General features: G+C 51.7%; 1 protein-coding gene across 4 annotated transcripts in view; it reads left to right on the top strand.

The window, feature by feature from the left end:
* DDC (dopa decarboxylase) overlaps window positions 1-14,538 on the top strand; it is a 77,094-nt gene extending 62,556 nt beyond the window's left edge. For all 4 annotated transcript variants that reach the window (XM_082692548.1, XM_082692546.1, XM_082692545.1 and 1 more), the window contains 5 exons: window positions 3,583-3,602; window positions 6,148-6,246; window positions 8,245-8,346; window positions 11,598-11,827; window positions 14,138-14,538. In XM_082692548.1, coding sequence (XP_082548674.1) covers window positions 3,583-3,602; window positions 6,148-6,246; window positions 8,245-8,346; window positions 11,598-11,798 — 422 coding nt within the window. In that variant the 3' untranslated portion in view covers window positions 11,799-11,827; window positions 14,138-14,538. The remainder of the gene's footprint in view (window positions 1-3,582; window positions 3,603-6,147; window positions 6,247-8,244; window positions 8,347-11,597; window positions 11,828-14,137) is intronic.
* Window positions 14,539-14,764: the final 226 nt, after the last annotated feature.

Genomic DNA, 14,764 nt, shown 5'->3' with positions numbered 1-14,764 from the left:
ATGGTGAGGAGCAGAACATTCCCCAGCACAGGCAGAGCAATTCCTAGAAAACACAGAATAGCTCCTTCTGTCCGGCTGCTGTCCTAGGTCACAGCCAAACGTCACATCGTCAGTTAGTACAGATCGAGCCACGAGGGGTGGTGAGGGAGTGGAAATATGGATTCCTCTGAGATGTTCTTTTCCATTTTAAAAGGTTTTATTTATTTATTTGAGAAAGAGAGAAAGCACGAGCATGGAGGAGGGGCAGAGGCAGAGGGAGAAGCAGGTTCCCCACTGAGCAGGGAGCCAGAGCTGGGACTTGATCCCAGGACCCTGGGATCATGACCTGAGCCCAAGGCAGACACATAACCCACGGAGCCACCCAGGTGCCCCTGAGATTCTTACCAAAGAAATAAGAACCAAATATTTAGGAGAATGATCCCAGACAGCAATAGAAAAAAATTTTTTTTCCTTTTGAAAAGCATGCAATGAAAATTTTCCAAATGTGAATAGTACTTACAGTTGTGATTACATGTGAATTTTCTTAATTTGCTCTATATTTTTACAGTTTTAAGAACATACTTAGAACTGTTTAGGAATTGTTCTCAGGTGGAGTGCAGACATGTATCCCCGTTGATGCTTGCAGACCCCACACTCTGCTCAGACTTGCTGAGGACCTAAAACTGCCCTAAAAAATACAAGTCTAGATTGTAGAAATGGAACTGGCATGAAACACTGAAATTCTGAAGTGATTGCCAGGCTCCCATATGACAAAAAAAAAAAAAAAAAAAAAAGTATCTCATGTTCAGATAATAAAAATCTTTGCGATCGCAACAGTTAAAATGCAAAATGTTGCCCTTAAACAATGAAGTGACTCTTGGAATGAGGTTGAACGAAGGACATCCGAGGACAGCTCAAGGCGTACGGACACATATTTTATGTTGCTTCTATAGGAAGCCTGTTTCTTCTTCTTCTTTATTTTAGGAAGCCTGTTTCTTACTGGAGTATTTGCTGTGGCTGTTAGAGATGAAAAATATTAGTTACTTGTGTTTTTCCCCTAAAACAAAAACAAAAACAAAAACAAAAAAACCCCAAAACCCACAAAGCTCTCTAAGTCAACAATGATGGTGGCCCATTTTGCGTTTCACAATTAGATCACCAAGATCAGCTTTACGGTTTTATGGCCAGCGGATGTAAAGGCATTTTTATCCACACAGATTCAGCCCTAGTGCCGCTCGGCCTCCCATTCCCTGAAATGAACCATGTTTAGAATATTCTACAGGGCATTTAAAAAAGATCCGTCCTATGTAATAAAGAAGACTCCTCAACCCTCTCAGGTTGTGGCACTCGGCTCGCTAGGCTGCCGCAGCCTGCTGCCCCGCTTGGAGGTCATTAGGACGCCCCCTGCTCATCAGGGGGCCCTACACAAAAGCCTCCCGCTTGGTGAGGTCTTCCCAGATCTCTCCACTGGAGCCGAGCCCTCCCGTCCCTTCATGGCCCATGAGTCTCATCACGCGGCCCTCTCACTCACTGGCTTCATGTCTGTTGTCCCACTGTGTCCCTGGAGCCTCAGACCCAGTCGTCCTGCGGCTGGAACTCCACTGGACCCTGGGGATGGTGGTCGGCAGCAGCAGTGGGAGCGGTCGCCGTCCCAATGCGTCCCTGCTTCTGCCTTGGTCTTTATACATTCATCTCCTTGGACACTTGTCAGCTGGGGCAGCCGGGCATGGGACATGGAACCGGGACCCAAATAAGCGGGATTTGTGTTTTTTTATGCGATAGAAAATTCTGTCACACAGGTGGCCATGCACCTGTTGCATAGACTTTTCCAGATAAACTCTTTCACTAAAAAAGCTGTACCTTTGGAAACAAGAAGCATGAAGGGTGAGCCCAGAAGTCCCCAGAAGCCCACTGCCCAAGTGCAGGGGCTGACATCCCGCGGCGGCGTCTCTTGCCAGTCCCGTGGACGCGTGGTTTGTTTCTGCTGCGTTTACCGCCCGCCATTGACACAGGGAGGAGCTGCTCACACCCCATCCCTCCTATGTCGTTGCAAAGACTGACTAGGCACGTGATGCTTATTAAGAAGTCCGCTCCGTGAGGACAGCTGCGGTCGTAGGACACTGTTGGCACAGGGTCTTGCATTCCTCATGTTCACAGCAGACCCGTGTCAGGGCAGCTCCTAGCCGGACCCGGTCTTCAGCGGGTCCTTAAGGACACAGGGCCACCGAGAAGAGGCTCCTTCTCTCACTCACCTTGGTGTTTAGCCACAGAAGCTTCTGCATCGGAAACCCACTTCGCGCTCTAGTGCTGCGTCGGGTGGAGTCGTCCCTGAAGAAGGAAATGTCCTCTGTCCTGCTCTGTCTGTGTGGCGGCCACTAGCCTCACGTGGTTCGTCAGCCCTCAAAACGTGGCTAGGCTGACCGAAGAACTCTGCGTTTGAGTTTATTTCGTTTTGATTCGGTGTAAACGGCCCCGCATGGCTCGTGGCTGTGGCGATGGCGCAGGGACGTGAACTAGACAGGAGGGTCACAGGTTTGCCTTCACCCAGGACGTCTTCACCCACGAGGTCATCTGCGTTTCTAACAGGCTGTTGCCAAGTGCTCATACATGCCACATAGGTGTTTGCTATTCTGTGCATCTACGCGCCCCTGCCGGGTGCCCCTGCTGTGGATGTTTGTTTGACAACTTTAGATCCCTTGGAAATGTAAGGTACACCGCTCCGCGGAGCGGGGAGGAGGCGTGTGCGAGGGCACGGTGACGGCATTCGGAGGATGGCTGTCCCACCTGCCCTCTGGGGCGGCGGCAGCCCTGCGATAGCCAGCCACCATGGCTCTTCCTTGGGGAAAGGGAGACACCGATGAGCCCCAGCATGCCTCGTCTGGACCTGCACTGGGGGATCGGATGTGCAAAACACAGGACCGCCGCTCAGGTTCATAATTCCCAGCTGATCGCTGACCTAAGACCACCGAGCAGCAACGCCCATCCGAGACTCTTTGCTGGAGTCCTGCCCCTGACTAGGTCCTTGGCTCTGGAGCTTTACGCACAAGGGGAGACTGATGACAAGCCAGACATCTGAAGCCATTTGAATCCAGGATGAAGGCATGAATCCAGTGGTGACTCACCAGCGTCTGCTCTGTGCCAAACTCTGGACTGAGGTCCAGGCATGCGGACATGAACACGCATCACAGGTCTGATTCGTGCCTTATGATCTAATCATTCTGTAGACCACGAACCCACCTCCCTGTGCATGAACTAGCGCGCGATGAAGGCTCTACAGATCTGAGAGCCAAAGTACTACTGGGCAAGAGAAGAAAGCTTGGGTGTTGTGCTGACAGAAGCAGAGAGAGTGAAGGAATGGGAATCCACTCGTACCCCAGCATTTCCAATTTGTTCTGGGCACCCTGCCCTCTGGAAAGCCCCTTGGATCTGTCACCATGGAAAGTGCCACAGAGCACACCCAGCCCAGCCCTCCGTGGTCTCACGTCTGGTGCAAGAGATGACGGATGAGACACAAGAAATGTATCTTGAAAATGAGAAGGATGGGGCATGTAATCAACCAAAGTGTCTAATGGCTTTTTTTGTTTGTTTGTTTCTCTTTTCCAGGGCTTATCACCGACTATAGGGTAAGTGGAAGATATCTCTTGCTGAGTCCAGGTCTCAGGTAATGGAAAACGTGAACCCAGTGTTGGGTGTTGTCATGGGCTGTCACTTCTGCTGTCCCCAGTTGTGCTCAGGATCAGAGTCATGCTAGAGGACACCCTCTCCCTGGGTCCTAACTAGCAAAACAAGCCAGGAGGTGGACAGCTCTGCTCAGCCCACCGGCTCCAGGTCTTGGGTTAGGAGGAAATGATCTTGCCTGCCCCTCCAGCAAGAGGTAGGAAACTCTGCATTCAGTCTCCCCATGAGGACGGCACCATCCTGACGGCCAGCCTCCTTTCTCAGCCAGGAGCTATGTGCTGCACTGAGCTTCTCACAGATGAGCAAGGCCACCTGCCTCCCTCCCAGACCCCAAGGCTAGCGGGGAGACAGGGCACAGATGGCCACACACACCAGGACAACCGTTCTGCACACCACTGGGAGCTGCTGTTCTGGGACAGATCTCCATTGTGTTGCTTCCTTTCTAGTGGCTCTTTCTGACCTGAGGGAAAATGTCCCAAGTCCTCAGCTAGCCCTTGGTAGTCCAGCTTTTCCTTATGCCATTTCTAATGCCCTGTGATAACAAAGTCCCAGGCGTCGTGAGCTGCCATCTCACGAATTATATGTCATGTGTGGACAGTTTTCAGTGGGTCCACCTGCTGATCCTGAAGGACCTGCGTCCGGGCAGCAGCCGACCCTCACTGACGTTTGCCAGGCACAGGAGGTCCTCCTGGATAAATGTGCATCCTGTGCTACTGCAACCCCCAGCAGGAGGCAGGGGAAGGCACAGGGGCATTCTCAGCAGATGTTTCACGCGTAATGAATAAACAGATGAAATTTACAGAGGGTCAGATTAGAAGGACGGGGGGATTATTTTGGAGCCTAGAGTCTTCTAAAAACTGATGCACTTAAGTTAGTCCTTAGAATAGCATCTCCACGAAGTAGGAGAGGTCCCCATGGGACAAATGCAGGGCATTCCCGCCGGGAAAGAACACACAGAGCCGGAGTGTGGGAGCCTGTGTCTGGGCCCTGGCCATGCAAAGGGCCTGGGGCACCAGTCTCACACTATGAGTGTTGTTCCTTTCATCCCCTTATCACAGGCCCAAGTGTCACCTCCCTCCCACCTGACCCTCTCCCTGTGCCACAGCCCTACAGGGCCCCTGACCAGGCTTACTACTATCTTAGCTGGAATGTAGGGACGTCTTTCCTTTTCGACATGCTCTGGAGCTCTTTTCAGGTTTCTTCCTTTAGAATGAATTCTGGACAAATGCCATGGAACCCAGGCGCTTCCTTGACAAGGGAGTGTTGGGCTCAGCAGACGAAGAGAGAGAATATCATAGAACATCATCATTTTGGTCAAAGACATTGGAAGCCCCAGTCTGAGGGGGTCACAGCCTCCAGGCTATGGAGGAGACCCTGGGATTCTGGGCCGTCTACCAGGATAGTTCGGAAAGTGTAGGATGCAAAGGGTAAGCAGCCCCTTGGCAGGGCTGTGGACAGTCAAAGGGACAGTCAAAGGAGAGGGACATGAGGACAGTCAGCACCAAGAGGAGGGAGCTGGGAACACCTTGCCAAGGGGTTTTACATCCTGTCTGCTCACGAATGCAGGCCGAAGATAAAAAGGTAATGCCATTTGCCTTCAACGTACCTGGTCTTGGACAAAGTGAGCATCATTAAACCCATTTCACAGATACGCGTGCACTACGGGAAGGTCCAGTCTGTGCCTCCCTCCCCCCTGGAGCCCCGCATCCCCCAGGCCCATCTGGAAGCTCCACCCCACAAGGGAAGGTCCGGGGAACAGAGAGGGAGCCTGAGCTGCCTTTGGCATCTTCCTTGTAAATGCCAGAATGTGACTATTTGGAGAGTCACAATGAAGTGTCCCTGCTCTGTGGTCCCAGACGGCCCCATCACCCTGCCTCCCTTCTGGGTCCCTTCTTGCTGGCCTTAGTACATTTATAACCATCGGAGAGCCCCACAGCCGGAGGAGTGCTGACCTGCTGCGAACTGAGGACAAACTAAGGAGACCTCGTTTGAGGACCAGCACATTGGGGCTGCACTTTCTAGTGACTGTCTTGCAGGTCATTCTGTGGCAGCTGGCAGGCAGGCAGAGAATCTCTGTTGCTCTGGGAAGGGGTGCCGGGACATCACAGGGACCACACTGGGCAGGAGGTGTGGGTTTTGGCTTCCTACCTTCCTCCTTCCCGCAGATGGAGTGGCCAGCAAGGAACCCTCTCGTGGCCCTGCTAGGTAGTGAGCTCCATCCAGCGCGCACCCCACAAACATTTGCTCCGTGAACACGGCGCCTCCCCAGTAGCAGAGTCTTCCATCCTCATCTGTCTTGTTGCCTTGCAAAGACTCTAGCTGCAGACTCTGCTCACCCCATCGTCAGCTTTCCCATCCACAGTGGCACGTGGCGGCTGGCCAGGGCACCTCCAGGGAGTGAGCTGCCTCGAGAGAAGCAGGTGCCTCCTGGGCCCGAGGAACGCTCTCGGCACTTTGCTCCCTGATGCAATGTTTTCTGTTCTCTTTCAGCACTGGCAGTTGCCTCTGGGCCGGAGGTTTCGCTCTCTGAAGATGTGGTTTGTTTTTAGGATGTACGGAGTCAAGGGACTGCAGGCCTATATCCGCAAGGTGACGGTGCTTTCTTTATGTATCTGGGTCATATTGGGAAGCTTTGGAGACTGCAGAAACAAAGGAAGATGTCTGAAGAAGCAAATATCTGATAGTTAGTTTGGCCTGCTGAGGTTAGGATCTTTAGAAGACAGTCAGTGCATGATTACGGACCTTCTGGACGCTTTCATGAAGATGATGGCTGTCAGGTCCAGGGGATTGCAAAGGGAATGCTCCCCACGGCCGGTCCCCACGGCCGGTCCCCCAGCAGGGCCAGGCAATGGTGGCTGGGCAGTGGCGAGAGCTCAGGATGTCTGGTTCCCAGACAGCTAGCACAGGAGTCTTGGAGCTGCTGGGGATGGATGGCCTCTAGCCTGGGGGCGCTCTATGCACCCCCCCCCCCAGCAGCAGCGCACGCATGACCTTGGACCTTCCTGGGGAGAGTGGTGTCCCAGCAACCTCTGTCTGAATAAATGAACCACACGGCTGTGATGAGCACTACAAAGTGAGAACCGCTGGTCGACTTCAAGCCCCATCACCCTGCCTTTTATTTCTTTAGCAATCGAGGAAACCGAGGCCAGAGGATGATCTGGGGACACCCTCCCCCCCTGCCAAGGACCACCCATTTAGCCAGCTACAGACGGCTACTGATTTCAGCTGATTTCCTCCGTGCTGGCCTCCTTCCTCAGCCATGGTGCTGTCCTGATGGACAGAGGTCCTTGGGCTTCATGGGGGCAGGGAACCTGTGGTATCTTCGGGGAAAGTGAATGGAGATTATGAGAACATGTTCTCAAATATGATGAGGATTCCGCTTCTGTGGGGAAGGAAGAGAAACGGTTTCTCTCTCCAGATGACTCCAGCTTTAAGCTCCGGGGCCACTGGGTGTGATTCGGCTGCGTCCTGTAAAAACACTCCATGCCTGCTCTGAGCAGACTCCCATCTGGCTTACAGAGAGGGAGGGATGGTCAAAGCCTGTCCCTAGGCAGGTGTCCCAGGTGTGGAAGTGGGGCGACACCTGCCAATGCTAGTCTTTGGTGCCCTCTAGTGGTCATAGATTTATACTGTGCCTGGGAGCAGCACAAGTGCGGGAGGCTTCAGTCCCAAGGACACTGGACACTTGCTGCTGCTCTCGAGTCCCTGAGCACTGTCATGAGAGCACCAAGCCGGTCCCGGGAGGGGGGGGCGGGTATGAGCAACAGGTGCACAGACCGTGGCAGGCTTGTTCTCTGTGCACAGACTGTTCGAAACCCCTTTGGGGCTCCGTGAACACCTAGTTGTCAAATAAGGTGGTGAATTCAGTGAGAGGAAGGCATTAGTTGAATGTGGCGGGGACTGTCACTCTCATCCCTTGGTGACAACCAGCCAGAGCCCCACAGAAGCCAGAGATTCGGTGTTAGAATCACCCCCTTAGTTTCCTTATCTGCAGAGTGGGTACAACCGTGGTGTCACTTGCCGTGGGCTGTGTGGGGACAGCATGGTGACAGTGCTGGGGTCACTGTCTCTTAACTCACATGTTTAAATACCCATCACGATGTTCCTTCTGAAATTCTAACCAATTGTTTGGTGGGATTAAAAGTCCCCCAAACAGAAGAACGTATTAGTTGGTGTTTCTCTTTCCTTCCCTTTTTTGGTAAAGATTATTTATTTATTTGATTGAGAGAATGATGAAGGGAGGGACAGAGAGAGAAGCAGGCTGCCTGCAGAGCAGGGAACGCGACTCGGGACTCCATCCCAGGGCGCTGGGATCATGACCCGAGTCAAAGGCAGACACTTCTCCAACTGAGCCCCCCAGGCGCCCAGTAGGTGTTTCTCTGAAGACACTAGTCCTTCTGTCAGGGTAGCGAGCTTCTTCCCAGCCTGCGTGGGGACGGCTGGCTGCTGGGTCACTTTCACAATTGAGAAAAATGGCTAAGTGAGTGTACGTGAGTCAGTGGCATGTCGTCTAGGAAGGTTTTCAGGTGGCTGAGTCCGGAGCCGAGTACTGTCCAGAAACTGAGACAGATGCTCTTCCCTTTCCAGCACGTCCGGCTGGCTCGCGAGTTTGAGTGTTTGGTGCGCCAGGATCCCCGCTTTGAAATCTGTGCAGAAGTCACTCTGGGGCTGGTCTGTTTTCGGCTAAAGGTATGTGTGTCTACTTCAGTCTTCATTCTCTTTGATGGTGACGGAGGAGAGATCACTCATCACCTCCATCTCCAAACTGGCATGCTAGGTCCCCAGCAACCAGAGACGTCAGCATGCGTTTTCCCATCTGGGGTTCACCCTCCTGGCCCTGACCCAGCCTGAGTGCCTGCAGAGCCCTGGGCACCTTCCTCCAGGAGCTGTCCGCCCCTCCTCAATCAGACTGAGACTTCTCGCTCGTGTAGACCCTTGGCCCTCGAATGCTCTCCACTTCCTCCACGCACGCATCTCTGTCCCTGGAAAGCTCTGAGCACTAACCTGTGTGCGGGCTCTGTCCCAGCTCAGCTCCAGGCCCCAGCCCAGACCTGCCAATCTGGTATCTTATGGAGCCCCTCCAGGTTGCCAGGTGCACGCAGGGATTTGAGAAATGCTGGTCTGTGGCACTCTGCAGTCCTGCTGCCTGATGAAGAGGGTGCTTACTGCATTGGGGGAAGCTGGCCCAGAGGGCGGAGGGCACAGGCCATCTCTGCTGGGAATCACAACTACATTTCTGAGACGTCTCGGAAAGGCGCTGAACCCACAGGTGCCATATTATTCTATTTTGTACAAGGGAGACTGGCTGGGAGCCTCACCTGCCCAGGCTCTCAAGCTGGCCGTGCCTTCCGTTCCATTGGCTTCCTTGTTCACGTGCATGGAGGCCATCAGGAGGAGGGAAGGGACCCCTGCTGCATGGTCAAGGTGCTGTCATCGCTTACCATATCCTCCCCCTTGCTGGTCTTTGGAGCTTCAAGGTGGTAATGAGAACCAGTCGTGAGAAAGCCTGGGCTCTACAGAGAGAGTGGGAAGCTCATGTTCCTGTGCAGGGCTCGGTGAGGGGGTTGTGAGCTCTGTGCAGAGTGCACAGTGGTGGGGCCTGCCCATGTGCAGGGGACACGGGACCCTTCTGTCGTGGTAGGGCATGGGGGAAGCCTCAGAGCATTGGCGCCCCAGCGGCTGCGTCCCCAGAGTGGCCACTGGCTGTAGGTCAGCTGACGTCAGTGTTTAGGGGGCATGCTTTGATGCCTTTGCCATGGAGAAGACGTTTTGTTTTGTTTTGACTGCCAGTGTTCTGGACGGACTTCTGTTTTTTATTTTTCACAGTTTTATTGGGATGTAATCCACACACCACACACCTTGTCCATTCAAAGAACAGTTAGGAGATGAGAGGCGCTGACTACCCCCACAAAGCCGGAAATCTGTGTATAATTTCGACTCCCGTCAGACTGAACCTCCAACAGCCTACGGCTGACCAGCAGCCTTGCCTGAAGCACAGGGAGGGGGTCCCCTATTTTGTATTTGCGCTGGATTTATTGAAAAAAATCCACGTGTAAGTGGACCTGTGCAGTTCCTACCGGTGTCTGCAAGGGTCAGCGGCACACGTGGTGAGTTTAGCCTAAGTGTGGGGTCGGGCAGCCGTCACCTCCCCCAGAGCAGAGCCCCCAATGCCATCCTTGGGTGCCCCCAATCTGCTGTCGGGCTCTATGACCCCCAAACCCACCTGCGTGTGGTCCCACCCCTTTTCTCCCGGGCGGCACAGCGCGTCGCCCCATTCCAGAAGCCCCGGACGCTTCGCAGCCAGCAGAAGTGTCCCTCTGTGCATCTGTGTGTTCCTTCCATTCCACTGATCCGGTTTCTTCTCCAGGAAGCTTGTTGTTTGGGCACATGGTTCATGTTTCCATCCTCACATCTACGGGCTCCTCCTTACCTGCCTGTGCTGTGCTGCCCCGGTGTGGATTTCAAGTCCTCTACCGCATCCGAAGATTCAGATACATAGTGTGATTCCCCTCCCCCTCCCGACCTCCCTCTTCTCTCCTTCCTGTCCTCCCCCTCCACTCCCCCTTCTTCCCCTCCCCCTCCTCCTCTTTCTTTCCCTCCCCCCTTCTTCTCCCCACTTCCTCTTCCTCCCCTCCCCCTCCTTCTGCTGGTCAGCCCCTCCCCTGCCCCTCCTTCCTCTCTTCCTCCGGCCCCTCCTGACCCTCCCCACTCCTTCTTCTCTTAGGTCTTCTCCATGCTTGGCGTCTTACCGTATTTAAGAGAAGACATACCTTGCCTAATCCATTTGAAAATGGGAAGCACATTTTCCTAAATAATGTGTTTTTCATTTCTGTTAAATTTCTTCTGTTAATTTCTGTTTTAATTTCTTCTGAGTCTTTAATTTCTGCTGAGTCTTCCTGGTAAAAATCCTGCTGCTTTGTCTCATATGTCCTTCCGTCTCTAGCCTCATCCTCCAATAGGACAGGCTTTGTCTAGACCCGGGCACATCAAGGGCTTCTGAACTGCCAGTTGTCCCAGTGCCTCTCCACGGGACGCCAGCAGGAGCCCCACCGAGGCCCGCAGCCAGCAGCTGGGAGGGTCTGCACGGGTCCACAGGCCAGTCCCCAGTGTCTGGCGGGTGTTGGAGCGGGACTGGACTCCTCCTCCCACTGTCCTTCCTGCTTCTCAGTTCTCAAGACAGAGTGAGAAGGCAAATGAGAGAGCCCTGGGAGGGCCACAGACCGGGGATAAGAGGCCCCCTCCCCTCCCCCCTTTTACATTTGATGATGGGGCTTAGGGCCCCGCAGGTGCTGCCTGGGAAGAGAAGAAAGTTGACAGGAGCCCTCGGGGAGGACGCAGGAATGGGGGAGGGGCTGCGGGGGCAGTGGCACCCAGCAGGGGAAGGGACCCCCCCCTCATGGCCTCAGTGTCCGCTGCCTGGCCCAGGAAGCAGCGGCTGCTCCTTCCTAGATGGGGACCACCCCAGCCCACCAATATCCCCTTAGCCCTCTAGTTCCTGGGCAGTTTTCCCAGAGTCTACGTTGACTGTGCTCCGGTTCTGTGTTGCTGAGATTTCTTCTATATGTTTCGGTGGGACCCCTCACTGGTGCCGCTTGAAGCCTTAGTTCTACCGTTTAAGCTCATCAACATGTGGATGTAGTTGAAGCTCATCACATGCCTAGGAAACTCCATTTTTCTTGAAAAGGCTGGTCCGTGAAACAGTCCCCTTTGGATAGTAATTCAACCCTGAAGAACCTGTCTTATAGCGGAGGCTAGAGTCTTTCACGGCCACGTCAGTCCCCTTGAGCTGAATTCCTTACCCTGGTAAAAGAAGGGCCAAGGGTGCAGTGGCCTCTCTCACGGATGCAGAGCGGTATTGCCAAAGGCTGGCCTTCCTTGGTGACCCACTGAAGTCCAAGTCCTCAGGGACCTCAGCATGGCCCCTCTGTCCATCTCTGCAGGGGTCCAACAAACTGAACGAGGACCTTCTGGAAAGGATCAACAGTGCCAAGAAAATCCACCTGGTCCCCTGTCACCTCAGAGACAAGTTCGTGCTGCGATTTGCCATCTGCTCCCGCTTTGTGGAGCTCACCCACGTGCAGCAGAGCTGGGAGCACATCAGACAGCTGACCACCGACCTGCTGAGAGCCCAGAGGGACTAGAAGCCCGAGCCGCAGGGAAGGTGCTGCCGGTAAGCCGTCCCCCAGCTCTGCCACTCCACGCTGCTGGCCCGGATTTCCTCTACCTCCTTTTCCAGAGGAAGGATCCACACCCTGCTATGATCCTTTAGGAACTGAGATGTGTTTCTGCTCTGAATATTTTCTTTCTCTTTCTTTCTTTCTTCCTTCCTTCCCTCCTTCCTTCCAAGATTTCATTTACTCATTTGAGAGAGCGAGAGAGAGATCAGGAGCAGGGGGCAGAGGGCGATTGAGAATCAGAGTCCTGGTTCAGTCTGGTTCAGATGGAATCAGAGTCCTGATCCTGACTCAGGACGGGATCCCAGGACTCCCCCCGATGCCATCATGACCTGAACCGAAAGCAGAAGCTCAACCAACTGAGCCACCCAGGCGCCCCACTTTGTTTGCTTTTATATGAGACTATCAATCCTCTTTCCAATTTCCCGTCAGATTTCTTCCATGTTGATGGACACTGCTTACTAGTATCACAAACCTTTATATTAAACTGGACAATGGCAGATAAATGAACATTAAACATTACAAAGGGAATTTGACGTGACTGATGATTTATGCTTCTCTTTTTCTCTCTCCCCTCGCTTCCCTGTTACCCATTTACTATGACCCATGGCGGATGTGGAACCTAAGTGTATTATGTAATTTATTTTATTGATTGCATAAATTTTTATCTTGTTTGCTCTAAATTTTCACTCTGAATATAGGAAGTAATGCTAAAAAAATCAAGAGTTAAAGATCACATTTCATATATGGCTCCCAGCTGTGAGGTCCAAGATGCAACTTCTCTGTCAAAGCCTGTGCAGAAATACCAGATCCTTTTCCTGGTATGACAAGGAGCTCTCTTAAAGGGGCCCAGCCTGCCCAGAGCCACTCCAGACGTCTAGCTTGAGCATCTCTGAAAGGTGCTGGAGAGAGAGCATAGTTTCACATATTTCCTTTGCTCTAAGATAAGAATGTCTACACCTGTGTGTGGGGCAGGGGGTTTGCATAAGTGCTGTAAGATTTATACAAAACAGGGGCACCTGGGTGGCTCAGTGGGTTAAGCCTCTGCCTTCGGCTCAGGTCGTGATCCTGGGTCCTAGGATCAAGCCCCGCATTGGGCTCTCTGCTCAGCAGGGAACCTGCTTCCCTCTCTCTCTGCCTGCCTCTTTGCCTACTTGGGATCTATCTCTCTGTCAAATAAATAAACAAAATCTTTTTAAAAAAAAAAGATTTATACAAAACAAAACCATCTCAGGCAAACACTCCTGGTTAATATTTTTATGGCCCTATGTTTCCACAAAGCTCACCACAATGTATCATATCAGGATCTTTATTCCCCTGTGTCCCTAACAACAGAGTATCTGTAGTTCTGAAAGGTGAGTGGAAACAAAGTCTCATTCCTGACAGAGGGCACCTGGGAGGCTTAGGTCATGATCTTGTCCTGGGATAAAACCCCGTTTTTGGCTCCCTGCTTAGCTGGGGAGTCTGCTTCTTCCTCTCCCTCTGCCTCTCCCCCTGCTCGTGTTCTCTCACTCTCATATACATAAATAAAATCTTTTTTTTTTTTTTAAAGGTCACAATGACTGTGAAGTCATACATGTTATCAATTCAAAAGATACAAATGGGGGGCGCCTTAGTGGCTCAGTTGGTTAAGTGTCTGACTCTGGATTTGGGGGCAGGTCCTGATCTCAGCATTGTGCATAGTCCTTCTCTGTGTTCTAATGACAGGTATATAAAATACTGAGTCTTTAATTTTTTTTTTTAATACAGCTATATGTTCATATATATGTTTTTAGGCTCTGTGCTGGACGTGGAGCCTGCTTAAGATTCTCTCTCTCCCTTTCCCTGTGTCCCACCCCTACCGCTCCTGCCCCCTCTCTCTCTTAAAAAAGAAACAAAACAAACTGTAAATGGGATTAAATTTTTAAAAAATATAACAATGAATCATAACACATGTACTTTGGGGGGCCAGGTTAATTTGCAATGAAAACCTGAGTACAAGGGCTTTATTTGTGCTTGCTTGAGATTATCCTACCAAATCCACATGGTCATAACTCCAAGAGAGAGAAGGAACTACCCCCATTTCATGGAGGGTAGAATCTGGCACAGATGCTGGCTGGCATTGGGAACACGTGTCCAAGAGAAGCCAGGCCAGCCTCTCAATCTCGTGGCTCACAGTTCATATCCATCTATGATGCACAGTTCCCCCCAGCTCACTGGAGAAATAACATATTCTTCTTCTGCATTCTAATGAGAAGTATACAAAATACCGATTCTTTAATTTTTTTGAATGTAGCCATATGTTGACATATATGTTTTCCCTGTAGAGATCAGAAGTTGAAAAGAAGTCTATCTGAACACTGGAAAGAGGAGGCAATAGACATTATTCAGGCTCCGAGGACCCAAGCCTGCATGTGACCTCACCCTTCTTTCTGTGAAGTTCTCCAGAAGCTCGTGATTCTATCTGTTCACTCTCTTACCAATGAAAAAACGTGACTCACTACAATCCCGGTGCATGTAGCTTTTATTCATTATTCAACTGTGACTTTTGTTGATTAAGAAATCATAGGTTTTCACACTCTTGAAGTCGTCAGTGGTGGGAGATATTTTACTGAGATATTTTCCTAAGTGTATTATGGGATCTAGGATCGTGGGACTTGAGATTATACCCGTGGTCTTTAAATTGTTCTGGCATGTGGCTCAATGCTTAATAAACTATTTGCAGTGACGTGGTGACTGTGCCGGGTAAGCATTTTTTGACTCTGCGTTGTACCCAATTCATTGTGGTAATGTGCACTTAACCTTTCAAAATGGCTGAAGATATGGATGGCATCCTTGGATATTTTAAAAAATATTTTTATTTATTTATTTGAGAGAGCAAGAAAGGGAGAACAAGTCAGGGGAGCAGCAGAGGGAGAAGAGCACAGAGTCCGATGTGGGACTCTATCTGGGAC

The sequence above is a fragment of the Mustela nivalis genome, assembly GCF_964662115.1.
Source record: "Mustela nivalis genome assembly, chromosome: 12".
In the NCBI taxonomy this organism is placed as follows: Eukaryota; Metazoa; Chordata; class Mammalia; order Carnivora; family Mustelidae; genus Mustela; species Mustela nivalis.
The sequence above is the reverse complement of the archived record's forward strand: the minus strand, read 5'-3'. Positions and strand labels throughout refer to the sequence as shown.